Raw genomic sequence first — 27,918 nt, forward strand, 5'->3', positions numbered from 1 at the left:
AATCATTATAAGTGGGCACTTAGTCGTCCAATTTCGTAGGAACTCAAGTAATACCGAATAAAACAAAAAAAAATTCCAAGATCCTCTCCACTTGCTTAAAATGTCTAGGATTATATCTAAATGTTTCTTTTTATTTTTATACCGAAAGTAAATTATAATAAATATCAACTGTAAAATACTGTAAAATACCTACGGTTGCTTTGTGCAAAGCAATTATTCCTGAGATCTGAAGATTTCAAATACATTTTTTAATCTTGTTCGTTGAAATACCTATATCATAACTTCATGCAATAAGCTATGCTGACCAGATTAAATGATGAAATGATAAAGGTACCTTTTATTCTTTAATTTTAGTTGATGAAAGAATGATGAGACCTAAGAGCGAGTCGTCTCTGGTCAATGTTTTAAAGAAAATGCCAGAGAAATTCAACAAAATTCCATGGTATGAACTTATTCCCTCAAATATTTCTTTACCTCGTTAAATGAATCTGATTTTTTTTTACAATTTATCAGTATGTACAGTACAGTCTGATTTGAAAAATCCAGTGTATTTCAGCGAACGCCCGAGAGTACAGTCGGCTGAGCTTTACATTTATGATGACGTTCCTAGCGAAAAGAGAGTTTCCGTAATAAATGGTAAGAAAATTGATAAAGCTCATGTTATTTGAATAACTATATTATTGCACATATATGCTGTCACTTTCTTTCAGCACAATTTTTATCAAGAGCACATGTGCATCCTATATGATTATACTCTTAATTACTGTATAAATACTTACTGCAAAGAACCACTGTTGTTTTGTTGAATAGAAAGATAACTGTCAAACTATTACCATTTAAACATACAAAAAAATAGTTTTCGTTGTTGTTGCTACTGTTAAGAGCAGTCAAATTACTTTTGACACGTGTAAATATATACCTTACACCTTGAAAACCTGTTTACATCTGAAATTACAATGAGTTGTTAATTTCACAAATTATGAAATTCATCACTCCTTGGCTAAGTGTCAGGCCCTAGGATGAGGCTCAGAATGTTGTATGTTTAGACTACATGACATCTGTGAATATCTTCATTTGTACTCATAAACGTTAAGCTGGCTATTTGCTATTTTAAAATTGTTAAATTCCTGGTCCCTGGATCCGAGGTACAGGCATAAAGGTAGGATAAGGGGTAACATATTGGATGTCCCAGTTCATTAGATGGTGAAACTAAATTTGTCAAAAGATAAAGGTACGTTTCATCTTTGAAAATTTTTATTATTCTAATGAACATCTAGTAGATGAGAAATTATTTACACAGTTATCCCTAAAAAAACTCCATAAAATTCAAGTCCTCTGGTGTCATCAATGGGATACGTTTTTTAGAAATTAAATTTATTCAGATAATCGTATTTTCTTTACTCCCGGGCTTCTAGGAGAAAAGCTTTCCTAAATACATATATTTATATTTAGGGTCTTAACCAAACAATTTAAAAATTAAAGATTTATAGTTCCAATAGGCTAAAACAGCAACAGCTTGAGAAGCTCTTTATACACAGATAACCGTTAAGGTCCTTGGTCCTATTGTTGTACTAACCGATAATATATTTATTTTGTACTTTTTACTTTACAGATAATCAAAGAAATTCGAACAATACTGCTGAAAGATCAGTACAAAAGAGATGCAAGGAATCCACAAAGAAAGAAAGAGACCGCGCTACTGCATACGAAAGTTACAAGGAGACTGCAGATCTTTATGTGGAACACCTTTGAATTTTTTTTATATCATTTTAAGTGTTCAATCTTCAATATTAATAGACAAAAACAAAACATAAGTCTGCACTGTAGTTTCATCTATCTATTTTTTTGTCTTTCAATAGTGGGTACTAGTATTTCGTTCTCAGTCTACAAACTTTAAATATTTCATTTATAACATCTGCTACAATACCTTTTCTCTCTTTTGAATTAAGTAAGAGAAATTTATTTTTTAAATCAAAGAGTAAATATTTACTTTTACAATTAGATAAGTACAACTGTATTCTTGTTAGCATGATGTGCTTTCAGCTAACGAGATGAGACTTCATCAGAATCTCATCACAGATCTAAAGTTTGAATTTGTTTTTTAACATAACATGCATAAGATATTATTACGTCTATTATTTTGAAATGAACACATTTCATGAGAAGAAAGTGGCGCAAATGTATGAACAGTAACTGTTACAGATAATTACAGTAGGTACTAGTATTATAGAGAATGATTTCCTGTATAGTAAGCCTTTCCTACGAATTTTATACTGTAGAGAAGAATTTTCCACACTACACTACACAACCTAGAGCCACTAGAGCAAAATTCCTCTAGAGTCATTTAGAAAGGAAAAGCTTTTTAGGCGGCCGGAAGATTCGATTGGATCGAGATTTCAGCATAGCACCGAAAGAAAAGATTACTACTTTTAACGCTATATTTAAGGAAAAACTGTAAAAAAAAAAAAAACTGTAAAAAAAATTAATTCATGATGTGATCAAGCAAATGGCTGATGTGATAATTTGCATGCAAGTCAATTGCTCGATTATCGTCGGGAAACAAAAAAAATCAATATTTTACATGCTCTTGTTTTCGAAAATTAACGTGGTACAAGTCAAGCCTACTGTCTCTCTCGGTCCCGCAATACACATTAGTTTTCTTTACCCATGCTTATCGTAGAAGCAGTAGTTTTATGTAGTATACTGGTTATTTTTAGTTTTATCTTGGACAATTTTTTTTTAAATGTACATATTTCTTCATGGATAATACTGATACTTTTCAATATTTAACATATGTTCTTTTTATCTAATTTTTCCTTGCCTAATTTTATTATAAGATTGTCAACATCCCAAAATATACCAGATATGGTTCTTTTTTAAGTTCTTTAAAGAAAATTTTAACTGGATTCTTCTTGTTGATTTTAAAATATGTATAAAATTTTAATGAATGCATTTAAATGTAGTATTTTTTAACTTTTCACAAACATGTCTAAGTTTTTACCTTTGCTTGAAACGTTTTCTTTTATTATTATTTAAATAAAATTATATTACACACGTAAATAAATTGATGTATCAGTAAAATACCAGCACTTAATCAAAACACTAAAAATGTAATATGTATTTTTCTGTAATTGCAAGAAATATTCAATTAAACATTAATAAAACTCAAGATATATATAAAAAGCATTAGAGTTGCAGTGATTTGAACTAAAGTATACTGTAAAATCACATACTTTCGTGAAAAAAGATTGGGGAAACTCTGATCTCCTAAGACTGATAAGGTAGTGTCAATCAGAAAATCAAGCATTTTTTACCATATTACAAGGACGAATATGTATATTGCCATTCTTATCAAAGTAGTAGACTTTCTTCAACAAAACATGCACAACACTCTGACAAATCAAAATATACATTGCAGATTGTATGTTTCCTTTATTATAAGTGCAGTTTATTTCATAGGTATCTGTTTGCTCTGCACCTGATTTGTATCGTTGCAATGCTTTTTCGAGCTTGATTAATTTGTGTCATCTCCTTATTTGAATCCAAGCACGCAGTGGCCGGGTAGCTTAAGGGTCATTGATACTCTGATAAGAGAGATAACTCTTAATGACATAAATGTCTATTATTCCTATATATATTTGCCAAGTTGAAGTGTCTTTTTTATCCAATTTTGCCCCGCAAGCTATGCTATAATTGTCAGTATTTTGCTTATAAAATACATTTCTTTTGGAAAATCATTAAGGTTTAAGATACATTTTATATGAGTGAGCAGAGGGTTTATGAACCTTAAAAACGTTTGGGGTAATAGTGTCCACGACCTAACTACATAGATTACATTTGTAATCTTAAAATACATGTAGTCTATTTATTGTTTCTGGAATGTTAAAACAATACTCAGTAGAATTATACTGTGTACAAATTTGCATTTTATTCCTTATTTTGTGCCCAAGTTTCCGTATTATGAGGAAATTAAAACTTTTTTACTGTTTCCATTAAATATTTGATTCCCTTTTGAAGTATTGCTTTATCAATCATTTAACGGTTGAAAATTTAACGGATTTTAACTTAGTATAAGTATTTTATTTCCGGGAAGTAGTTTTATTTTTCGTTCTGTTTATAAAAAGAATTTTTGATAATAACCTTTTTTTTCAAGCATTGTATTTCAGTAATTCTTCTAGATATATGAAAGAGAAATGTAATCACTGGAAACAATGCTTTTGTAAAAAAAAAAAAACCCATAAGGATCTTTTTCTTTATTTTTATTTTCCCAAAAGTAATGAAGTCTCTGAAAAAAGGTAAACGTTCAATAAATGCCAAGAAATAATTAAGGATAACCTCAAAAGCTTGTTCTTATAGTCAAACTTTTAGATATATACGGTAATATAATTTTTTTAAATATACATTTATATATATAAAAAGAAACGTTTATAATTTCAAAAATTTGTCCATTGCTTTAATTCATTCGCGACTAGATAAACTGCAGGGCTTATAAATGAGTAGTCGTTTAGCAATAACTGTAAATCTCTGCGCTTCACAAGTAACGAACGATTTTTAAAGAAGTCATCTCTAGAATTTATTTGGGTCTTAGTAGGAAAACGAAAGTTCTCTCAGAATAGCCCCAGTGGGCGTCAATCCCGGATATTTTACAATGGTTAAAGGGGAAATTATTCTCTGTTGCATAACTTTATGTACAACATATTTGGAAACAGTACCCGGTTAAAAGGCGTGGCATGTTGATGTTTTCTCAGTATCTTAGCATACTGGTGGCGGTTGCTTCCCTCATGTATGCTGCTGGAGAGAGGAATAAAATATCAGGTAAAGTAATAAAAGGAAAACCAAAAATATTTTTCAAATTTTAAAAGAAGAAAAAAATATTTCAAGAAAAAATGTAGTTGCAAAATAGTAAAACTATTTTACACTTTCTACATTATATCATTTGAAAAAAAATGTTTTAATGCTAAATACAATGTATTTTACAGAAATCCATTAATGAATTTGTAAAATATTATAGGCACTCCGTTTATAGCCTATTGATAGAAAATATTTTTATTTCAGATGTCTTGAACACACCAGTGGAGTCATATTTTAATGGTATTGGCTATAAGTGTACCATGCTGGGTTTAACAAGTTTTGCAGTTGTACTAATGGTTATAACATTGGCGTGTTTTATTAGTCAAAATTCTAAGAAAGGTAAGATTATACATCAAAAAGTTATAACATTTTTAAAAAGATCAAGCCAAGATTTCATCGCATTAATAATATTTTTTTTATATTGGACCAAAACATTGTGCTCTTGGTTGTTGGAAGAAAATACAAGTTATAAGTTAACTGAACCTATATCTTTTTTTTTTCAATGTTTATAATAGCAATTTATTATCACTATTAATCTTAAGGTTAATGAAAAAATAATGCATGTGTTTTGTTTCTTCTGAGAAATTAACAAATCTTAAGGAATCGTTAACTTTTATTAAATACAATTCAAAAATAATTTTGCAGGGTGTTTTAAAACAAACATAATTTCTTTGATTAATGATGGAAAAATAAATCGCTCACTTTTAATAATGAAGACCGTTAGTACATTTGTATAATACGAGGGTTGTCCAAAAAGTTCGTGGACAATGTTAAAACATGTACATGTACTCGTACATGTTAATATTTATGGAAACATGTAAACGAGTTCAATGCAATGTAGTATGCATTTTCAAGGAAAAAATCATATTCTGGACCTAAAAGAAAAAGACCAAGGAACATTAAAACTAGATTCTATCCCTGATAGAAGGGAGAAAAAGGTCACCAATGTAAAAGAGATGAAAGATAATGAAAAAGATACAGAGGAACCAAAGTAAGGCATGATGTTAATGCAATGTAAATAGTATATAGTAGTGACATTGTCTGTAGAAATTAAATTTACATTCTTAATACAGTATAAATGTGCATCCACTGAATAACTTTTATTTTATTTATCATGAAAACCAATTGCTGTTTGACATCAGCAAAAACTGTATTGACCTCTTAGTTCAATCTAAATGATAGGTTTTTAGAGCTGTGGATCTTGAAACAATGCAATTCAAAGATCGTATGAACCATCAATATTCGTGAAATTGGTGTACCCCTAATAAAGCGTAAATGTTTCTCGAGTAAATAAGATGTCACGAAAATTAGTTCGTCTGAAATGCTAGGAATAACAATGAATTTATAGTTTTCTGCCAATTATAAAATTAATCTTGATCTTGGATTATTCTTTTTTACTGTACATAATATCTCAAAATACATGATATTGTTGTAAATTTTAAGAATTAAAGAAAACGATCATCTTTGCTTGGAAAAATTAATTAACCTTGTATGAAATAAGTTCTCCGCATCAAACACATTGAAAGCTACAGAGCAGATCACGAAAATATGCATGATTGTAAATGCATTTTCTTTATTTCTATGCTGTTATCTCTCTTTAAAAAAACAACTATTTGTAACTGATTTTTTTTACTTCAGACAAACTCTGCATCAGAATTTACAAGAACAACCAGAGGTTAGTCCGTGTTTGTATGATGAAATTTCAGAGAAAGGTGCGAAAAAGAAAGAAATGAAAGCATCAAATAAAGGTTTTTTAAAAAATCTAGTATTTACTTACATTTTCAGTTCTTTAAGCTATTTTCAAGAAAAAATATTATATTTTCCTTCATAAAGATATTTACAGTACAACTTCCATATTTTCTAGCTAAAAAGCCCAGTAAGATTCCAAAAGAACCATCGATTTCGGCTCTTTCTACCGAAGACGAATATGTTTCCATAAAAATGAAAGAGTCAGCAAAACTTTTAAAATCGCCAGAGTAAGTATTAATATTGCTATTTGAATTACTTGAAAATTTGTATTCTTGTGGGCCAAAAAAATTATACTTTTCTTATAATAGTTGAAAAACTTTTGATTACTTGCAATATTAGAATTGGAATAGGTTTAATATCAAAACGAAATATACATTTTAAGACACATTTTCTAAGGGCATACTCAAACTTGGTAAAAGAGTTTGTTGGGCCAGGTATTTATGAAGAAATTTCTATCATTGAAAACAGTGGAGGGAAAGCTGACTTCGTATTTCAGGGTAAGCCAGGCATTTCTTTATTTTCTGGGATATTTTTCAAACTTTTGGATTTCAGAGCATTAAATGAAATAAAAATATATTTTTAGATACATATACAAATACATCTCTCGTTCGGCCAGTATCCAAGATGTCTTGATCCATTGCACAGATCAACTGAAAAAAATCATTTTGTATTTGAATTCCAAAACAAAAAGTATCGAAACATGGTTTAACAACATAATTGCACTACCCTAATTACACTTTCTTTTACTCTCAACTTTTTGGTTCAGAATCCCATGGATTTGAAAAAATTAAGATCTTATCAATGCTTGAGTCAAAATTACTCATTTTCTTTTATTTCAGCCAAATTTCATATTAATCCTTCACAGCAAAAATACGCTCATAACCCGCAAATGTATGAAGGATTTGGCAATTCATAAAGCACTGTTTTTCTTTATTGAAATTTTGTGTATTTTATTAAATAATTTTGTTGAATTTACAAGCGATATAGAGTATATCTTTCACAATAGTAAGGTTTCCTATTCCTACTAAAATCTTGATTGGATTTTCCTCAAGGAGGAAAGATTCTCCCGGGAGGAAAATCCTTATCTAGAGTTTACTTTCCTTCTCTAATGAAAACCTAGTGGAATTTTCTTGGCCAGAATTCTGATAAGTAAAAATTAGACAAGTGGAAATTATTGGTCAAAATTGAAACAATGTCTAACTTTTTAAACTAGTTTGGGACGTTGGCTGTATTATAATAAAATATTTAAGAAAATACAAGCAGCGGAGAGGAGACTAGTTATAAAGGTAAGGGGCTTTAACCTACAAAGTAACACCTCTTCCAATCGAAAATCTGACACTGGAGAGTGTTTAGTAGAGGAAATTCTACTTTATAGGGCAAGTTTGACGTAGATACAACTATTAAGTCAGGATGCAAATCTTACTCGGGTTACTTTTCTCCCAATGTAAAAAAGTGATTCTTTGGGGACCTTTATACAATAACCTTATTTCCATTTTATGAGATGTATATATAGAAAAAATAATTGTTTATGTACAGTAACTAACCAAGCGCTTTGACATCTGATTCATGATATAATAAAACAAGGAAACAGTGTTTTTTCATTTTAATGTATTCAATCTCTCTCTCTCTCTCTCTCTCTCTCTTCACAATAAAATACTCCAATATAAACATAAAAAAGTCCAACAAGAAAAAAATGAGTACATTATAATAAATCCCCGCATACCGAGTAAAGATTTGCACCAAATTTATCATGATGGTCGACTTGATGATCTTATGATCTACAAAGATAAAACATACATGTCATATGTAATACTATGCAAGGATGCTCATATTCTGACCATTAAATATTAAACAATTCTTTACAGTTTAGTATATAACATGTTGGAAAATAACACATCAGTAATTGGGCTATAACTTCAAAGCCCTACCTGACAGTATCGACCAGAATAGTTAGGTTGGCATTTACATTCATTTGGTTTTATGCATTGGCCTCCATAACGACATCTTGGCCAACACAATGCTGCAAAAAAGGAAAATAAAAGTACAAATTTCATCGTTAGATTAATTATTGTCTTTGCAAAATAACAAAACTGAAACATCATGTTTACCATGTTGACAATATGAGCCCCAGTACCCGGCTTGACATCGGCACTGATTTGTTCCCACACATGTTCCTCCGTTCATACAACCAATTTCACATTTTGCTGTCAAAAAAAACAACAATTTTTTAAAATCATAAATCGATATATTTTAGTTAAGCAATAGTCATTTATCAATATTGCACCAATAAATAATGTACGTACGTATTTGACAATGAATACCCGTCCAACCTCTTGAGCACAAACACGAATTAAACACACAACGTCCACCATTTTGACAATATGTCCAACATGTAGCTAAAAAGTGCAATTTACAAACATAAGCAGTAGACCTTTCCTTAAAATAAGTTCAGTGATTTAAGGAGTTTATTTAATGTAGATCATAAGAATAAATATGGTGATTTGTTTTTTGTTAATATTGTTAGTATCTTTAATAAATAAACATTAAGATAATAAAACAATTCACTATGGAGTTAGAGAATAAACATAAAAGACAAAAACTTAACATGAGTCCCATTTTTGTTATTTACACTGATTTTAAACCAAAGAAAAATAAAATACTAACATCTTTTAAAATTCAGCTGACACAAGTATCTGCATCTGCGAAAGCACATAGCTGTAATAAGAAAGTCAGCAAAATATGACTACGCCTACTTCTACTTGCAAAAGAGGCAAAACAGAAGGCTATACAGTACTGTTAGTTATGAAAATGTACTGTGTGAAAGATACACCAACACCAGAAAGAAATTGAATAATCAAGTCAAAATTTGAAAACAACAGATTCTTGACTGAATAGGACCAACTTTAAAAAAAAAAGCTTGCCTGTCCTCTCCCGACTCAGGATAAAAACATTGGGTCGGTAGGTTGACCAAAATTTTTCCCAGGAAATTTGCTGAATTTTAAAATACAATTTTTGAAAATGCATTACAAATCTTTTTCTGGATTTTAAATAAGTTCCGAGTCTGGTAATTTTAGCCAGTCCGTCGGGTGAAGGCATTCAAGCAATTGTTTTTAAAGATATCCTGGAGAAAAATCTTATTTATTAATCTGGTGATTGAGTATCAAAGTGCATGCAATTCAAGACTTTTAGTTGTGTGCTATATGGTGCTTCATTCACAAGATACTCACTTCTTTCACATGTTGGGCCGTAATACCCAAAAGGGCAGTAGCAGGTGCCCGGGCGAGCACACATGCCGTTGTTTTGACATGGGGGATTACAGATGGGCGTCTGACAATAGTAGCCTGTGTAGTCTTTTTGACAAAGGCAACGATTTCCATTGTAACACTGACCCCCATTCAAGCATCTTACCGAACAAGTCTCTAAAATAAGAATATAATTAATTTAAGATTTCACAATTTTTACATGTGGTATTGATGACGTTTAAGGTTATGTTTTAATAGCGCAAAGGCAGTACTAAAATTTCGAAGTAAGACTTCTCGTAGCACTAGATATATAATCATAAAATTATTTTGTATACCTTTTTCACATGATACACCACCATAACCCGGCTTACATGAGCATTTGTTGCCATTTATACATGATCCACCATTCTGGCAATTCATTCTGCAAGGTGCTAAAAAGAAAATATATCGCATTAAAAATTTCTTGAAAATATAAATCTAGCCTAGTATAAATTCAGAATTCTATGTTAAAAATTCATGAAATAAAACCTGAGCATTTGATGCCGTCTCCTTGGTAACCCCGTGGACACGATGAGCATCGATATCCCGGAAACTGCGCAATGTTCTCGCACCTGCCTTCTCTAGGACATACACCATATTTACATGCATCTAAATCTGAACAGATAATTTTGAACTAAGTATACCTGCATAAAGTTTTATTTTATACCACAAGATTATTATGCAAGTAAGTTGAATTTTATAAATGTTATTCAAACAACCTGTTCTATTGCACCGTACACCGTCCCCTCTGTAAAATCGAGGGCAATATCCACATCTAAATCCCTTCTCCCCATAAAGATCATTAGTGCAAGTAACATTTTCAAAGCAGGGTGAAGAACTACACGACGGTCTACCTGGATTAAATATAAAATAGACTATGTAACATTTTTCTCAGCTCTAAGGACTCGTATCAAGACTTCCAAAACCATCAATCACAGAAAAACAGACCCTTTACAACATTTGAAAGTTTTCTGAAATTCTTGGTAGAAAAAACAAACTTTCATTTAATCTCTCTTAAGCCCTAGAATTTATCGCAATTCGTTGGAAAACATAATTGATTGATATTTAGCACCGACCTTTAAATCACAGGTCGTCGATATCAAACAGCAGTCAATCTTGGAGAATTTAGGCTAATCCTCCTTAAAAACTGCTGTTTGGGAAGGCATTACTTACAGATAGCGCCGTTTCCAGCATGGCCGGGGGGACAGCGACCGCATCTGTAGGAGGTATTCAGGTTCGTGCACTGGACGCCAGGGAAGCACGGTCGGGTGGCACAGAAGTCTGGCGACCTCTCACATAGGGAGCCTTTACGTGTTCAAAAGTGCAAAATTCATTAGTCTTTAGCATAAGTCACAGAAATCCTGTTAGAATTTTAATCTGATCTTTTTGCTGATCTTTTTGGAATTGTGCTTTTTGGGTTAAAGGCAGCAGTGCTTTAAAGATATCTTCAAAATCAACCTAATTTGGTTTTATGTCTGTAGAAAGCGACCCACCTGAGAATGGATGTTGACAGTTACATTCAGCAACTCTTGCTTGGTTTGGTTTTGCAATATCTTTTGCAATACAGGTTCCGTTATTTCGACAGTTGCACATGTTCACTGCCACCTAACAATAAACACAACGTGTAATTCCTAAAATGATTTTTATAAATTTTATTAAATGCTTTGTTATTAATGAAAATCCTTTCCTTGGAAACTTTTTTCAATAATAAATAATAGTTGTAAAAGGATTTTTCTCAATTTCTTATCATCGTGACAATCATCATAAAATCATCAAAGAATTCTCCACACACCTTCACAATTATAGAGGACTGCAAATCACATTCGTCTGTTATGGAAATGTTGAAGTATTCGAAGTACCCATCTCTTCCAAGGGAGGAAACTTTCGTCTTATAGAAGAATCTCCCTTCCTGCTGCACGGTGGCTTTGGTGCTGTTTATTTTGTACGTTAATTCAGACCCTTCTGGGTCATAGGCCATAATCTTACTATTAATGGTGTCTCCCTCCACGACCGAGAACTCGTAAGGGTCTCTTTGTAGAATTGGGGGAAGGTTATCTACTCACCAAAAGAATAAATTTAAAACACCTAAGTTTTGTCTAACATCGGAAATGAACGACAAAACAGTCTAGACATAGAAAGATCTGGGTAAAAGTATGGTAGTGCAGTATAAATGTTTTACAGTTTAAATTGCTTCCAAACGCATTTTTTCTCTCTTAGCGTTGCTGGGTTTCTCAGAATGCATTTGTTACTGGGATTATCAATTTTAGTGCGCATAACTTGTTAGCGCCGATCAAAGGTTCTTTTGCACTCACAATTAATAAAGGTTTATATTTTTTCTAATTGATATATGTTACGTACTTATGTTTACTATTTAATGATTTGAAAATTTTAGGATTCTTTTTGAATATTTTATCATTTTTTGTCCGTTAAAATTTAGATATTTAATTGATAGAAATTCTGAACTCTTTTGTTTTATTCTCCAAACATAGTTGCTTATTTATAGAAAACGAAACTGTCTTTAAATGAACAAATACAAATAATTCGTTTCTCAAAACATAAAATAGAAAGAATTTTATTGTTCATATTTTCTTTAAATTAATCTGAATAATTCGAGTAGTATTGTTAAAATTTTAATTGAGAGAACTGTGAAAAAACTAGTATTCATAAATATGCATACATGCATATTCAATTATGAATGAATTTTGTGATATTTCAACAAGGGTTGCCACCTTACAAAATAAGTCGAACACGAATAGGACAAACATTTAATTATTTTAGTTTTACCTTCACTCTTTGTCCATTGATTTCTAGATGAAGACACTAAGCAAACTTCGCATTTATTTGAAGGGTTTTTATCTTTGTGCATATAACACTTCCCATCCATCACACAAAAGTTACGCTGAAACAGAAAACAAACCATTACATGAATTTAAAACTGAGATTAACCATGTTTCTCTTGAAGATCTTTTAGTAAAGCCAGTACATTTATATATTACCCTTATTCGGCAACCCCGCCAATACGAACAGCTCTGGCACTGTTTATTCACTTTGGAAAACAATTTATCTGAGAGAACCTCATTACCAGCGTCCAAAACCTGAACAAAAACAGAAGGTATCGTAATGAAGTGTACAGATTTAGAAACGATGTCAGATAAAAGACCATTTACTGATATCCCAGAAGTTACAACAATGAAAATGTAGACAAATAGATACCTCCACTTTAAACACGGGATCGCCATCAGTTGGGACTGTTACGGAAGTATTAAGTAGACATTCAGCAAGCGTCGGGGTGACGTACCGTATGTTGACAAACATAGGTTGCTGCCTTTGTATCCATTTTTTATTGTTGAACTTAAAAATAAAGAATTTTATACAGAACAAGATAATACCAGACACTACATGACAGAAATAAACAAATCAAGATTAGCTAAGCTTCCTTTTACAGGAAAGGTCTCATTAAAGACGTCACTGTAATCTTTCATCACTGTGATTTGCAAACATTTGATTGACGACCCCCATGCAATTTTTACCTTAACGTTTGTTACACGACATGAAACTGGATACTGGTTACGTCCGATTCTGAGGTAAACGAAATTGCAACCAGACGATCTTGTGTCACAAGACACAAACATGGGGATCTTGCGGCGAGCGGTTGTTGGTGGTGAAGCTGGTGCTGGTGTGGTTTGCTTTGAGACTGTTGTTGATTTCAATGTTGTTGGTCTAGCAGTCGAAGTTGTTTTTAAAGTGGTTGTTGTTGTTGGGCTAACAGTTGTAGTTGTTATTTTCGTTGTGGTTGGTGTTGGTGTTTGCTTTGTTGTTGTTGTCGTCGTTGTTCTTGAAGTTGATGTTGTGGCGGTAGTTGTGATTCTAGTTGTGGTGGTGCTGGTAGTTGTTTGCTCCTTTGTTGTTTGTTCTTCAGCTTTGGTTGGATTAGCGTTTTGCGCTTCGGATGGACTTGTTGAGGTTAAAATTTCATCTGAGGTAGGTTTCACGGTCCGCACCTCTGTTGATTGGCTGGAACCGTCATTTGTTGGGACAACTAAATGTGGTCATGATATTTTCATCTAACACGTTTTTTTAATATTATGAAGTAATCTCATTTATTTTACATGTTCTGTTTTGATAATCAGTTCCAGAAAATTTACAATAATGGAAAATCAGTTGTTTGAAAAAAATAAAGTTTTTAACAAATTGCAGACATTTTTGTAGTATTTTACTTTAAACGTAAACTACCGGTATTAACAGTTTTTATGACACAGAATATAAAAGGAGTGAATAAACTAGAATTTACCTGCCTTGTTCAGACACTCTACACCTGAGTATCCTTTGAAGCACTCACATCCGCCTCTAGTACAAATTCCGTGTTCGAAACACTTTTCTGGACATCGAAACAAATCCTTAATCTTTGTCACTTGATCGATGCCAGAAGTAACATTCCGATCAGACAATGAAGTGTTTGATGTATAAGCAAAATTGCAAACATTTTCCATCAAACGCAACACAATGGGTATCCAGACGGATTTTTCTTGTACTATTGCAATTTTCTCACAAATTACGACGATATCCGTCAAAATACTACCTCTTAGAGGAACGCATTTACGGAAAAGGTCAGAATCACGAATGACCTCTTTGCACTGCTGTCTGGCTTCACTTGGTTTCGATACACGATTATCTCTAATATCACTTTTGGCTGATATGTTGTAGGTTTTTGTGATTATCGGATTCTTTTTTGTCACATAAAATTCCGATGTGATGTCTTTTTGATAAATAAAAGAATAGAATTCACTTTTGTTTTTGATTTCAGTGCATGAATTTGATGATTTCGTGGGTGAGCATTCACACTTTGGAAATGAAGCTTGTATTCTTTCATATGGATATGAAGGGGACGTTTGGAACAGACTCTGGTGGGGCTGCACTCTGAAGAATAAAAGAATGTTTTCACCTTAATTTTTTATCTTTCTTCGTGATGCATCTATACAACTACTTTAATACAAGAGAATTCTAACTATGTTCAAAGGACCAAAACTCATCATACCTCCAAACCCTTACACCATAACCATCGGTTACCGTGGATACAGCGTTCTTATTTTTCTTGCGGACAATGGTTCCACATAAACCTTCAACTTTATTGCTATGGAAACCAGAAACATGGACGGATGCCGATATATCTAATGAGTTAATATCAATACGAATATGCACGAGGTCATGAATATAAATCTGAAAACAAAGAGAGGAAATGATATAAGGATTGTCCCCAAACTTTAAAAAAAAATGTTGTATACTTGATTTACTAGGGTATATAATTTTATTGAATTGATGATTTTAAAAGTTCTTCTATAAAATTGACCTGTACGTTATTTTATAAGTGTGGAGAGGTGAAAAAAGGGAATTGTCATACTTCCAAGCAAAATTTTTTAACTACCGGTAAAAATTTTGGGCTTTTTTTTAAATTAAAATTTCCCATAATATTGGACTATATTCTTTATTGGAATAAAGTACACAGATATTATATACCAATGAAAATGCTCAATACAAATACCGTTAATAAATTTCCATTACGAGCTTCAAAAATTTTTATTCTTGAGTTATGTTGCAGTCCTTGGTACTGTAAGGTAAAGCGTTTGTTCCACAGACTTTCGGAACATCTATTTATAGTAACAGTTACGCCCTCATACCGTAGGGCAAGACCACAAAGACTGAAAATATCATGATGCGGGTTCTTCATCGTCTGGATATGAACCTGGAATGGAGTGAAGTAAGAGAAGTACTTAAAGACATATCAGCAGATCCACAACTTTGGAGACATACAAAAATTACAACTATTTGACAGTTTGGGAAGAAGGTTTTTACAAGTAGGTTTCGTTTTGAACTTCTTTAACAAAATTATAATATATATGACAGGGAAATGGCACTGTTTGAAGACTGAGTGTTAAATTAAACACCCTAACTTCAAAAAGGGCAGGATTGGAATTACAGTGGCTTAAGAGGAGTAGCTATAAAGGAAATCTGCATTAAGAAAAATATATATACAAACTCTCAAAGAGGGTGATTTACGCAATCTTAATGTTATTCAAGAGGATTGGTAAGTTGTAAATTAATTTTTTCAGACATTTTGTGACGTCAAGTTCTGATCCATGCAAAAAATCAGGACTCTTTAGGGAAAAAGACTCCAGATTTCTGTGCTCCATCACGACCTGTTTGCCTCTATAAACACTTCAGACGTGTGCAAACCTTGTCCAGACATTAAAAGCTATCGACCGACATTGAAGTGCTGCAATTTATACTGAATAAGAGGTTGGTGGACGTTTATAACAGTTCGATATCCAACTAGCCTCTTGGATCCTCCTATAAATCTACCTTTAAGGTCGTCTCTTCACTGCTCAGGAGGATAAAAGATCCCCTCTCCTGTAACCTTTGAACTCTGCAAAAGAAAAAAAATGTACCAATCATCTCACGTCACGATTAATAAAAGTTATTAAGCTGCACTTCTGGAAACTATGTACTTAACAACAAATCAACTCTCTGATAACGCTACTTTGGCCTTTGCTATTTGAGTTTTGTTTAAATTTTAAAGAACAATGACCTTTTCGGAAATTTTTATGTTTGCACATTTTTACCTGCCGGCAAATGAGAGAACGTGTACACCACTCAAGATGTAACAGCTAGCAGGTGGAAAGTCAACAACCTTCATCTGGAAAAGAGCGAGTTGTCGTGACTTCAAACGCATAGAAGATTATCATTTTAATGAATCTCAAACAAATTCAAAAACTCTTTTGTTTGCTTCTGTTTTTTCTCTAACTAAATTTTTAACTGCAAATTTCAATAAATATTGCTTTGTTGCACATTGGTCAGCTTTAAATTATGATTCATGGACAGATATTATTAAATGACCCAGTGACACATAAAAGTGAGTGATATTGGTCATCAAGATTTCTATTAAAGGCTAGAAAGTCAGAATAATCAGTACGATTGCTATATTGATTAGTCCTTGAAAATTCTGGAGAGAGTTAATGGAAAGTATCGTCCTACACCGGCCAGTGTCAATTAGGATACGGTGACTAATTAACAAACACTCGTCAATGCAGACCAGTAGTGTTCCTCAACTACACGACCTGCTTTGAGATACTAGTATTGGAAATGGTTTATATTATCTTGGATGGAAAACTGTAAATTAACTCTAGAATCCACCATTCATATTCAATGAACCTTATTACCCACAAGAAAATATACATTCCTTGCTATAAATATTACAATTTTTTATTGAAATTGGTTTAGAATAAACAAAAAATTCCATTTATCTTTGACCTTGGCATAGTTTTTGAGGACTTTTGCAATAATATTCTAATTTTAAAAAATCAAAACTTGTTTTTCCTACGGTCAGTCTTAACCAAATTAGCACTCATTAAACATATGGTCTCAACCAAAGTGTTTTATTTACCATTCCTCTATCACTTATCAAATATTTTTTATTCATCTTAGATCTAAAAAATTTCACAGTAATGTAACTGGCAGACCACTTTATAAAGTTAATACCTTAAACTTAATTTGATTCTGTTTCCATGACGAAAGTTTTGTTGTCGTAATCTGGCCATTGACGAAGAGCTTCTGTTTTGGAAAATGTTTCAGATTTGGGGCCATTGCCACCTGAAAGGTCTGTTCCTGGCAGATATTCTTCCGACACTTCCAACCCATTCCAAAGTGGATGACACATTTCTCAAATGTGATTTCAGGAGAAATGTCGCCTTTCATCAATTAAAAAACATTTCATTAATCACATCAACACACGAAAAAGAAAAAGCAAATACTGCCGTGTCAATGATATGGGATGGTCGTAGAAGATTAGGTGTAACTTAATTAAACATTACAACAGATTCTTTAAGAAATGTTAAAGGGATAATGTGGTAATAAAACAGAAATCAAATATTACCTTTCAATCAAGTTAACATGTTTTTTTTTTTATGTCTTCAACTTTTTTTTCGTGGACACCTGTGTTTAAAGAATGAATTTCTATCATTACCTGGTGTTTGCAGGGAGAGCCTAATAGTGATGCCACATGTGTGGGTGTTATTGTCACATACTATAGGTACTGTTGATATTAGGGATACGTTTGCTACCGGCCTGTCTTCTCGAAGAACTATTTTCTTTCGTAAAAGCTACAAAATAAATAAGATATCGAATTAAAATCTTTTATATAACCATGTTCATAAACTTTTAATGTCGTATTCCAAATTTAAAACGAACCCCCTCTAACACCGACACGCCCCTTTCCTATTACCTTAATATGAATACAGAAAATTCATGATTTCGGAGCTAAATTTGTATTTATCTATAAAATTTGCACTCCATGAGTTCGCACTTAATGAAAACCAATTCCTGTACGTAAGGCGTCTTTAGGTACGTATAGGATATTTCAATAATGTTTTGTACAATTTGTGAACATGAGAATTTTTTACGCATAAAATCATCCAAGAAAAAGCGTTCTCTCAAAATGATAACTTTGTCTTGCATGTATACATGTTCTCGGCCCTTGAATTTGCTCTCCACTCTGATGTGAAGTATATAAATGGGGTTAATAACCGCCTTTTTCAGTCAACATATGTATTTAGCCTCAAATTTCGGGTGTATAAACGGTGTGGATTATGTAGGCTTTCCATGTAAAAGCAAAGGATAGACAATCTTTTTGTGTTGAAACATTTAATCACTGATTTGTTTATTCGACGAAGGGATTTTTTCTAATTGCAGCAATAGAACACAACCTTTGAAAACTTAAACATCACATGAAGAAAAGATTAGGTCATGTTACAACCACTGAAAAACAAAATACCCGTCTTTAAGAACCACATCCAATCTTGGAAAATACACGGTGTACGGTTATTTGTTAGTGAACCTGATATGCAATATTTTCACTTGCTTCAAAGAATCGAACGAATCATTTTATTAGTTTGACCTGTTCTTGACTAAACCATAGTCGTTAAAAGTTTTCTCAAGTACTTGCTGCTTTTAAATCTTTCTCTAGAATAAATCAACTTTCTAACTAATCGACATTGCCATAAATACACGGGAACAGCGAAGATTCTTGTTAAAGGCCGTACAAAAGTGTAGGTCAATCAAGCTCACCCAACAGAAAGGAGAGCTACTCAACGACACAATAAAGGTGTGTCTGATGTTTTGGTGTGAAGTCTTTTTATATTTGAGAATTTAATTCAAAAGGGGCTTTTTACAACAGAGTAATATAACTAAACAATTTTGACAATGTGTACTTTAATGTATGGATCAAATATTGGGCAACACTTGTTAATTTAGTGACAAAGCAGTTTGCTAATGAACAGCATATACGATGCGTGACTTAAAATTCTTCCACTTCATTTACCTTGATACCGATGAAATAGGGTCTACTTTTTCGGCTTTTCTTGTCTCTCATTTGATAAATCTCCTCAACGCTACATATCACCTGAAATTCCACGAAAAAAAGGAACAAGTTACAAGGTTGTGGAACATGTTTATGTTATAGATATAAATGGGTGTAAAATTCGGTAAAGCTCTTACCGTATCGCCCGAAAAAGCATGTTCCCCGATAACTATGGAGTCTTTCGTTTTTCTGGTAAAAGTAGATTTAATCAGAGAAAGCCCGCGCTCTTTTCTGTACCAAGCTATGTAGAAGGTTGGTGACGTCATTGCAATCAGTTTATTGAGAACGCGAAAGGTACACGTTATCATGGCGTTCTTTCTGGACACGCTCACTTGAAGGGACGGCTTGCTGGTTCTGACGTTGTAGTCTGGAAGTTTATGAACTCATTGATAAAAATTAAATATAACTTTCATGACCTTGTATTTTCTTTTGCTTTTTGAAAATAAACAAAGGCTTCTTATGATGAAAATTACCAACATTATGCTTACCTATACATTTCTTTAAATGGCGTATGTACACTTGTCCAGTTGAGCAAGTCTTTTTTGGAACTGGAAAAACAATTCAAAGGCCACAAAATTGAGAGGGAAAGGTTCAATAAAGTAGAAACATTTTTATATCGTATTTATTGCTTCTGTTTAATTAGGATTGTTGATGTAAAATGTTGTATATTAAGTATCAAACGAATTACCTTCGAAACAGTTTTTAATTTTGTGGATTTGAAAAAATGTCCTTTATTATTCTGTATAAAGTTGTGAAAAGTCAAAGCTTTCATGATGCAAGTTTTATCTGTCCGTTTACTGAGTTTATAGAGAGAATGTGTTTTCTATAGCTACCTTCGGCACAGTAAGCTAGATCACAACCCCCTGTACTTGTTAACTTGTAAACAAAGAAATTGATGCAGTTCTTGACTTCTACTGGAAATTTGATTGGACAACATTCCGGACGTTCTCCTCTTGGGGCCCACGTGACACAGGCACTTCCGCTTTTGGTGGCTCCTGGGATTGGCATGCCTTCTTTTGGTATGGAGAGCCATATTGGAGCGGCTGTTCCACATCGTTTTACCTGAGTAAAAGGATGTCAATTTGTATTAAGATTCTGTAGATTTATTCGCTTCTCAATAAAGTGGATCACCGTAGTGTGTCTATACAATTATCGGATGTACTTAAATGAGAGTTTTAAAAAGATAGTTTTGAAAGTTTCAAAATACCGGGTAGATCAGATTCCTAATGAAGTTATTCAAAGCCCTCTAAGAAACAGGACCCCTGAACTAGTAGATAGAATTTCCCGTTTACTGATTGAACAGTTATTTGAAATTAAAAGGAGTGCATTCAGTATCGTATGATTGAAGGAATTTATATCTGAACTATTTCACAAATATTTGAACAATCGAAGTGCATTAAAACATCAATGTCTTTCTTATCGTCATTAAATCTATATAGAGTTTCAAATTTACATTTACTTGTTAATTGATGTCAGTGATCAACCCTTTACTATATAAAGTGTTGATGATAAAAAAAGGCTTTTTATCTTAATTGCTTCCACCCTTTCTCGTAATATACAGTTATTGGATTCTTCAAATACATCATGTCCGAGCTTTTCTTGTATGTTTGCATACAGGCAACTATGCTAATGTTATAAATATTTCTAACTCCATTACAGTATAAATGTCAAATAGGATCTGAGATAAATGTCACCTTAACACATTTGGTTGGCATGTCAGCGTCCGTCCCATTGATTTTGAATCGGTACCACCCCGGGGAGAGGCTATTGTCGCAGAGCCGCCGGTCGCTCGCCTTCGATCGGTACTTCGTACTTCTTCGGAAGTCATCGATAATGCTGTGGTGTTCCGGTAGGCAGGGATCTTCAATATAAAAAAAATCTCATTTCAGTTGATAGTATTAATGTACACACTATCTTTCAATTCTAAAGATTTGAAGATAGAACTTAGTGCGTCTTCATTTTTTTCGATATTGGCGATAATTTAAAAAGTATTAAACAGGAGTTATACGTAAGCTTTTTCTTTAATATTTTATTAATTTATCAGAGAGAATTTGGAACTCGGAATTGAAAGTTCTTTGTAATAAACGAAGCGAATTAATTGTTATCTATCATATTTCTGAAATATTTCAGCTCCCGAGTTCAGGCTAAAATAGATTCCTTCTATTCTACGTTAGATAATGGGGTATACGCTTTGATATTGTGATTGTGAACAGGTTGTCGTAAATTACTTGTCCGACAACAAAACAACCCAATTTCGGATCATGAGAAAGGTGAAAAATGTCAAAAGAAATTCAGGATGATTATTTTATTCGCGCCAATACATGACACCATAGTGATACTTTTATCTAATCGATCAACGCGGTGCCTTTAACGACGTACACTGTATTTGATCGCGCGCGGACGTCTTTGTAAACTACGATTTACGACCAATCACGACCGAGTAAGAAAGAGAATTATGAGTATGAAATTGGAAGAAAGGGTACATATATATAATTTATCCAATTATATCACTCTAATGTATGACAAAAATTACACGTTATTAAAGATTTAGTTCAATGTGCGGGTTCATCTTTTAAATTCGTATTAGGGGATTTTGAGACATTCCAAAGCAACGTGTGATCTTCAATTTGTCACACGAAATCAATAGCTACCCCCTTTTTCTCGATTATAAACGATACATGCTCACACTGGGTCAAACACAGAGGTACAACTATTTGTCAAACTAAGTGGGCAGGTGGTTGCCTTACAAATACTTCAATACAAGCACTCTTAAACTTAATCACTTGCCCGCCTTCTTCAACGTTTTTTAGGAAGTTAATTGAACTAATTTTTACATCTTGGCCAATTTGATCAAGCCAGAACCGAGTATTATACGCCGGTCTCAATCGTAGTCCTATTGTGTCTTAATGTAACTCCCCTAATGGCGCATTTCTCTATGACGTTCGTAACAATGTTGGCAATGAATTCATATTAAATATAAGTGATAAATTGCATTAATATCTGAATTCCCCTTTGTGACTGTTGGCATGCTCCTATGTCCCCTCAATCATTGACAAGAGCAGCTCATGGACAATCGATTATTGAGAAACAATATATGCTCAGTTCTTCTTAAACGAATTTTACGACTTAAAGGTATTTAGTCTGTTGACACACTTGTAGATCCCTACATTTCTTTGATTTATACATGCATGTACAGTGTAAATCAAAATATCTTATTCTGCTGAGACACTTAAATTAAAATGCTTGGCAGTATGAATTGAACTAGGAATTTCAAACAAATATTTTTTTCTGCATAGTTTAAATTCAGTATTTGAGTGTTAACAAAAGTTAGAACTTTTTGACTTTTTTTTATACAAAAAAAATCACTACGTTTATTATGTACATGCACGGAACTTTGATAAAATAATGGTGTCTAGGTGCTTCAGAAAATTATGATTATTAAAGTCCTCCGATGCTTTTCTCGGCAGGGGATTCCTCGAAGAATGAAGACAAGATAACCACAGCTTAGTAAAGTTTTCAATATTTTTTGCTTTTGATGAGCCTCTTTTTCAGAACTACTTGCAAAGAGCATTTAACCTCAAATTTAAGAAAAATAAAATTTTATTTAATTTTTCACCAAAAGTTTTAATTTTCACCAAAAATTAACTTTCTTCAATGAATTTTCACTACATGACACATTTTACGAAATATCTTCATGCATATCAACATTTGTAAGACAGCGTTTACCATAAACTCTCATCAGTTAATGAAAAAAGCCTTTCGGTGGTATCCAGCTTAACATAACTCTACATCGAAATAATAAAAAAAAATATGTGAAAAGACAGACATTGTTAATGCTTTAGTTTCTTACAGATGCGAGGTAAAACACTACGGGCAGTGTAATGTAATCTCTTGAGCCTTAGGTAAATGTCCACGCATAAATTTATAGGGATATATATCAATTTGGGTATTAAATGGAAAATTGATAACAAAGTATATTCGATAAGAATTTTACAACTTTCCCGCAATGGATAAAGGTGGGATTTAAAAGAGCCGAGACTGCCACTTATTGCATAGGAATTTTTTCGATATGTATAATCTTAATTCCTAGGTAAAAAAGAAAAATGTATGTGGATTTCTCGGACTACTATCGCATGTCTTTGAGAGTGAAAATGGTAAATAGCCATAAAAAGTCTGAATGCCGTATGAATGGGAAGAAATGTTTACTTCAGAGCGAGTTAATCTTTTTTGATGCTGTGACGAAAAATATGCAATGCATGGCAGCTTTTATTTCAGTCTGAAACTCAACTTCGTGTCCATAAAATTCTGTGGATTTATACAATAAAGGAATTCTCAGGCAATTTTCAGATTTTCATAACCCAAAATGTGTCGAAATGAGTATCTATGTGCCCATTTAACATGTATCAGAATGCATTCCAGAGCGTATAGCTACAAAACACGTACTCATATTTTTTCGCGTAAAACACTTACTCAAGTTTCAAAGAAATACTTGATCTTTCTTTATTATTCAATTTAACCTCTAATATCGTGCAGGTTTTTTAATTCGTGATTATTTGGACATTTTTTCCTATTAAAAAATCAGGCAAAGTAACATAAATTTAATAGTGGACACCGATTTCGAAGTTTCGTGATAAATCCAAATTTTGGTGTTACATTCACCTCGTTACAAAGAGGTCCACTTAGCCCATTATTATTCCTGTTTATTTGACACTCATTTAAGGGACAAACGCGTGTTTTTCGCCACCGTGAAATTTGGGAAGTAAAAACGACGTTTTCACTTGCTTGATTTTTGTTCCCAATTGTTGTTTGGGACAGTTTGATGTTAAGTAAACACTGGCAATTGAGACCTGTCACTTGGGTTTTATTAAGCAAACATTTCTAGTATCGATAACACATGAAAGGCATTCTTTAACTTTTAGAACAGATACCATGTACATATAAAGGACTCTCTCTCTCTCCCTCTCTCTCTCTTTCTCTCTCTCTCTGTTAGTACACTACTTAAAAGATAAATTCATTTTTTTTTAAGATTGGTAATTATAAAGTTTACCAAACAACAATCTAATTAGAATTAAATGTTAGTTCCGCTCGCATATGCGAGCGGATCTAACATTAAATTTTGACCAAACAAAGGCATCAACAAGATGTAAAACCATTTAAAGCATACTGTATAGTAAAAATTAAGAGTTACTCTTACATTATTAATTAAATGCATTTTCATACATGCATTTTCGTGTATTTACACACAGACAAATGTACATAATTTATAAACGATATATTAACTAGTGAGCTTTGGAGTGTTCAGTATGTGCAGTATTCTTTGCGTCCTTTTAACTTTCAGATTTATGTGTTTATTATACAACAACGCCTATTTCTATAAACAACGGTGATATCATTTAAAGATGGAATGCACGATTACATATATTCTTTATGTGAACAAATCTTCTGTGTGCAAATAATATGGTTCTGGGCAATACATTTGCAAATAAAGAGGATTACTCTGCTGTGAATATCAAGGTTTAGATAAATTTATTTACGAGCCAATGTAACATTTTAAACATCGCTACATGGGACTATCTTTTTAATACAGTTGCTTGTTAAGTAACCATTGAAGCTTAGAATGGCGTCGTAACAATCTTTTTATTGTTTGTAGAGATAAATTGTACCGCTAAAGTTCACCGGTAAAAATGAACTTTCAAAAACAAATCTAATTTTTAGGTCGATAAATAAAATGATATTTACGCACAAAGTGCATATTTTAAATTTATTCTTGATTTATCTTTATCATACTTCAATTTAATATATGCAGAATTCTACAAAAAATATTGTACCATTATATTAAATGTGTATGTACTCATTGTTTTATGTATAGTTTTATCTGTATGTGAAAATTATATCACAATCTTGAATAACCATATTCTATTGTTGCCCTTGATTTATGCACAAAATGTGACATGCACTTTCATTTTTTTTTTATTAATTGATTTACTTCCGTTGGGTTTTTTTGGGTGGGAGGGGTTGATTTTTGTTTGTATGATTGTTTGTTTGTTTGCTTGCTTATATTCGTTCGTACTTTAATTTTAGCTTGTTTTTTTTTTAAAGACTTATATCTTAAGCTGTTTGATACATTTGGGGTAAAACTGATTATTAATTAATTGAGATGAGGAATGTTGGCTCTCCTTGTAAAAACACGTAACCGCTCGTCTTTCAAAAAATGAGCTCAATCTTGATACAGAAGGATAGCTCCCGTGCAGATGGTTCTGAGAAGGGTGTGCATGACAGTTCCTTTTTTCCCATTCTTTGATCAGCAATTAATGTTGGCTTCAATATGTCTTTGAGCACATAAGAAGCAAACCTATCATAGTATACTTTTGCACCTATTCATACCTTCATATGCAATTTTATCATTGAGTCATTCTTCTAGCATTTTATTTCTTTCAACATTCCACATTCAATTAAAAAGAAGAGAAGTATAAAAATATATCAGACCATTGTTCGAAGAATATAGCCCCTTTTCAAATCTGCACAACTATTGATTGAAAAATTTCAAAGGTTATGCATTTGCTTATTTAACTTTTTAAAATAGTCATATGGCATGTTTGTCTATTCAAAATAAATTCCAATATGTTTCCATAAAATCGATAAATTTGATAAGGTATACAATTCAAAGCGATTTAATTCCTATTTGAAATTAAAAACATAAAAAATTATATACATGTGTAATTTTTTTTCCATTAAAAATTAAAACCTCACCTTTTTCACTTTGAATGGAACCAGCTGCTGTAAGAATGAGCGTGGCTACACATATTCCCAGTAAAGTCATAGTCCAGACAATGATTTGCATCTTTTGGGACACTGCTCGGAGCCAAACGTTTCCTTCTTATTTCGCATTTCAATGGCATTTAAAAGTCCGAAAAATGCTCCTAAATCTCACTAGCATCCTTCGTGGAGTGCAGACATTTCTCTATAATCAATGGGTAATTTAATCAGGACTGTCGCATTAGAATGAAAAACGAATCCTTTAAGGTTGCGCCGTTAACACCCGAGACTTCTCGAGGTTAATAGAAAACTGCCGAAAATAACAGTTCGCTGTATTCCAGGTTTATTTAATGCCTCCTCGCTATACTCGCGTCATTTATGCGATATTTATCAACTCCCATCAGTCAATCCTTTTAATAATCCTTTAATTATGATTTTCTTAATTATTTGATGGAGATCGTATCATCATGAAGTGATCGACGTAATGAAAAAATCCGTCCGCGCTACCCCCAATGTATTCGCTGCGTATACTATACTTATACGAATGTTTGCTTTTCTCGGTTTATTTAGTGAGCGCCGATGATCTATCGAAGACAAATTTACAAGCTAGCTTGTAAACATGTAGCCCAAAATATACATAAATATTTGGGCTAAAGGTACGTCTCGGGGAACATAAAACTGTACATGTTGACATTTTTTCAGCTCGAAACATTTGAATTCAAATTTACATTTTTTTCTTGTGTAAAGTAAATGTTAGTTGATCTGTTCATTTTTAACCTTATTTTTTTCTTCAAGTTTATACCTCGTATTAGATACAAAGATTTCTTTAGCAAACATGGAAAATATAACCTGTTAAAATTTCTTTAAATGTCAGCTGAAATCGAATTTTGATGTACACAAATACTTACATCTTAGTGTTTAGAAATCGAGGAAGGCTATCACCATTAATATATGTTAAAACAATTTCTGGAAAGGTACATACAGGAACTTCAGGGATTTTACCGTTGATTTAATTGTTCCATTCGAGCTGGCAGTAGCTACTCTTCATATTTTTTTTTTTATTTGTAGGGCATCTTCGCAATTTTATCAACTTAATTCTTAAAAAGAGATGGAGAAGTCTTAACAAAATATAGAGTAATATAATTATAAAATATAAATAAAATAATATAGAGTTTCAAGTGATCGTTATTATAAAACTACCTGTTACTTTATTTTTCCCATAACATGGAAATCGTTATTTCTAGACGGACCATGCATCGTACAAAACCCAGAATTAAAAACAAAAGGCAGTTTTGCAATCTCAACAAATTTTGTTTTGTTTTGTATTTTTATTTTTACGTACCGGTGCACTCATTTCTCATAAAAAGACTAGGTCAGTAAGATAAAAATTTCATGAAAATTAAAATTTCATAGGCAGCACACACCGCTGATTTTTTCCCTTAATTTCATTAAACTTTACCTACATTCCTCTAGTGTTCTCTGTACGGCTGTCTTTCCTTAATGAGATGCTAATATAAGATGTTTCATATCAAATATTTACGACTTTGATAGTTCGATATTTTTACCACAACGTGAGGAACACTAATTAACTTTATTTCAGAAAAACATTTTCTCAACATTAGCTCTCTAATGTATCTCAAAGTATATCGCTATGTTGTGTTAACTTTCGTATACATATATTTTTGTCTGTGTATAACGGCTACAAAACACGCTTGAAAAGCAAAAAAATGTCTTCCGAAAAAATTGATCTAAGGAGCTCTAGTCCAATTTACAAGTTTTGTATCACAACAAAACATATGGGAGGGTGAAAGATGTATAGATAATTAGATTGAAGTAGAGGTTAGTTTTCGAGAAAAAGGTCTGAAATTGAAA

General features: G+C 32.5%; 2 protein-coding genes and 1 long non-coding RNA gene across 6 annotated transcripts; 2 read left to right on the forward strand and 1 right to left on the reverse strand.

Moving 5' to 3' along the window:
- Positions 1-4,684: 4,684 nt before the first annotated feature.
- Positions 4,685-5,846, forward strand: LOC134274264 (uncharacterized). Its single transcript, XM_062756520.1, has 3 exons — positions 4,685-4,815; positions 5,056-5,190; positions 5,707-5,846. Exons 1-3 carry the CDS (start codon positions 4,731-4,733, stop codon positions 5,844-5,846), a joined length of 360 nt encoding a protein of 119 aa, XP_062612504.1. The 5' UTR covers positions 4,685-4,730.
- Positions 5,847-6,721: 875 nt separating this feature from the next.
- LOC134274269 (uncharacterized) lies at positions 6,722-7,478 on the forward strand. Its single transcript, XR_009993584.1, has 3 exons — positions 6,722-6,827; positions 6,997-7,097; positions 7,184-7,478. It is a non-coding gene; the product is annotated as an uncharacterized LOC134274269 (long non-coding RNA).
- Positions 7,479-8,222: 744 nt separating this feature from the next.
- Positions 8,223-26,533, reverse strand: LOC134274281 (uncharacterized). Of its 4 annotated transcripts, none has more exons than XM_062756539.1 (29): positions 26,041-26,533; positions 20,985-21,151; positions 20,124-20,352; positions 19,779-19,838; positions 19,428-19,657; positions 19,252-19,332; positions 17,899-18,034; positions 17,415-17,623; positions 16,499-16,572; positions 16,239-16,302; positions 15,421-15,621; positions 14,917-15,098; positions 14,173-14,798; positions 13,412-13,920; positions 13,095-13,232; positions 12,878-12,976; positions 12,666-12,780; positions 11,674-11,936; positions 11,375-11,486; positions 11,051-11,186; positions 10,601-10,731; positions 10,371-10,496; positions 10,178-10,273; positions 9,828-10,019; positions 9,265-9,315; positions 8,904-8,996; positions 8,709-8,804; positions 8,529-8,620; positions 8,223-8,378 (listed from the first exon to the last, which is right to left on the reverse strand). In XM_062756539.1, exons 1-29 carry the CDS (start codon positions 26,129-26,131, stop codon positions 8,349-8,351), a joined length of 4,629 nt encoding a protein of 1,542 aa, XP_062612523.1. In that variant the 5' UTR covers positions 26,132-26,533; the 3' UTR covers positions 8,223-8,348. The 4 variants fall into 4 exon arrangements, with proteins under 4 accessions (XP_062612523.1, XP_062612520.1, XP_062612521.1 ...); XM_062756536.1 differs by having other exon boundaries at positions 10,601-10,735; positions 11,055-11,186; positions 11,674-11,939; XM_062756537.1 differs by having other exon boundaries at positions 11,674-11,939.
- Between the last annotated feature and the right edge of the window lie 1,385 nt (positions 26,534-27,918).

This window comes from Saccostrea cucullata, unplaced genomic scaffold, assembly GCF_032062105.1.
Source record: "Saccostrea cucullata isolate Sc308-1 unplaced genomic scaffold, CSIRO_AGI_Scuc_v1 ctg129, whole genome shotgun sequence".
Classification (NCBI taxonomy): domain Eukaryota; kingdom Metazoa; phylum Mollusca; class Bivalvia; order Ostreida; family Ostreidae; genus Saccostrea; species Saccostrea cuccullata.

Excerpts from the sequence above, each read along its gene's own strand:
- LOC134274264 (XM_062756520.1), top strand. The coding sequence starts at position 4,731 with ATGTTGATGTTTTCTCAGTATCTTAGCATACTGGTGGCGGTTGCTTCC. Across the intron at positions 4,816-5,055 it reads AGAGAGGAATAAAATATCAG|ATGTCTTGAACACACCAGTG; the intron begins GTAAAGTAATAA and ends TTTTTATTTCAG. Across the intron at positions 5,191-5,706 it reads TAGTCAAAATTCTAAGAAAG|GAAAAAATCATATTCTGGAC; the intron begins GTAAGATTATAC and ends TGCATTTTCAAG.
- LOC134274281 (XM_062756536.1), bottom strand. The coding sequence starts at position 26,131 with ATGCAAATCATTGTCTGGACTATGACTTTACTGGGAATATGTGTAGCC. Across the intron at positions 16,573-17,414 it reads AGAATCAAATTAAGTTTAAG|ATGAAGGTTGTTGACTTTCC; the intron begins GTATTAACTTTA and ends GCTCTTTTCCAG. Across the intron at positions 9,316-9,827 it reads CGGCCCAACATGTGAAAGAA|CTATGTGCTTTCGCAGATGC; the intron begins GTGAGTATCTTG and ends TTCTTATTACAG.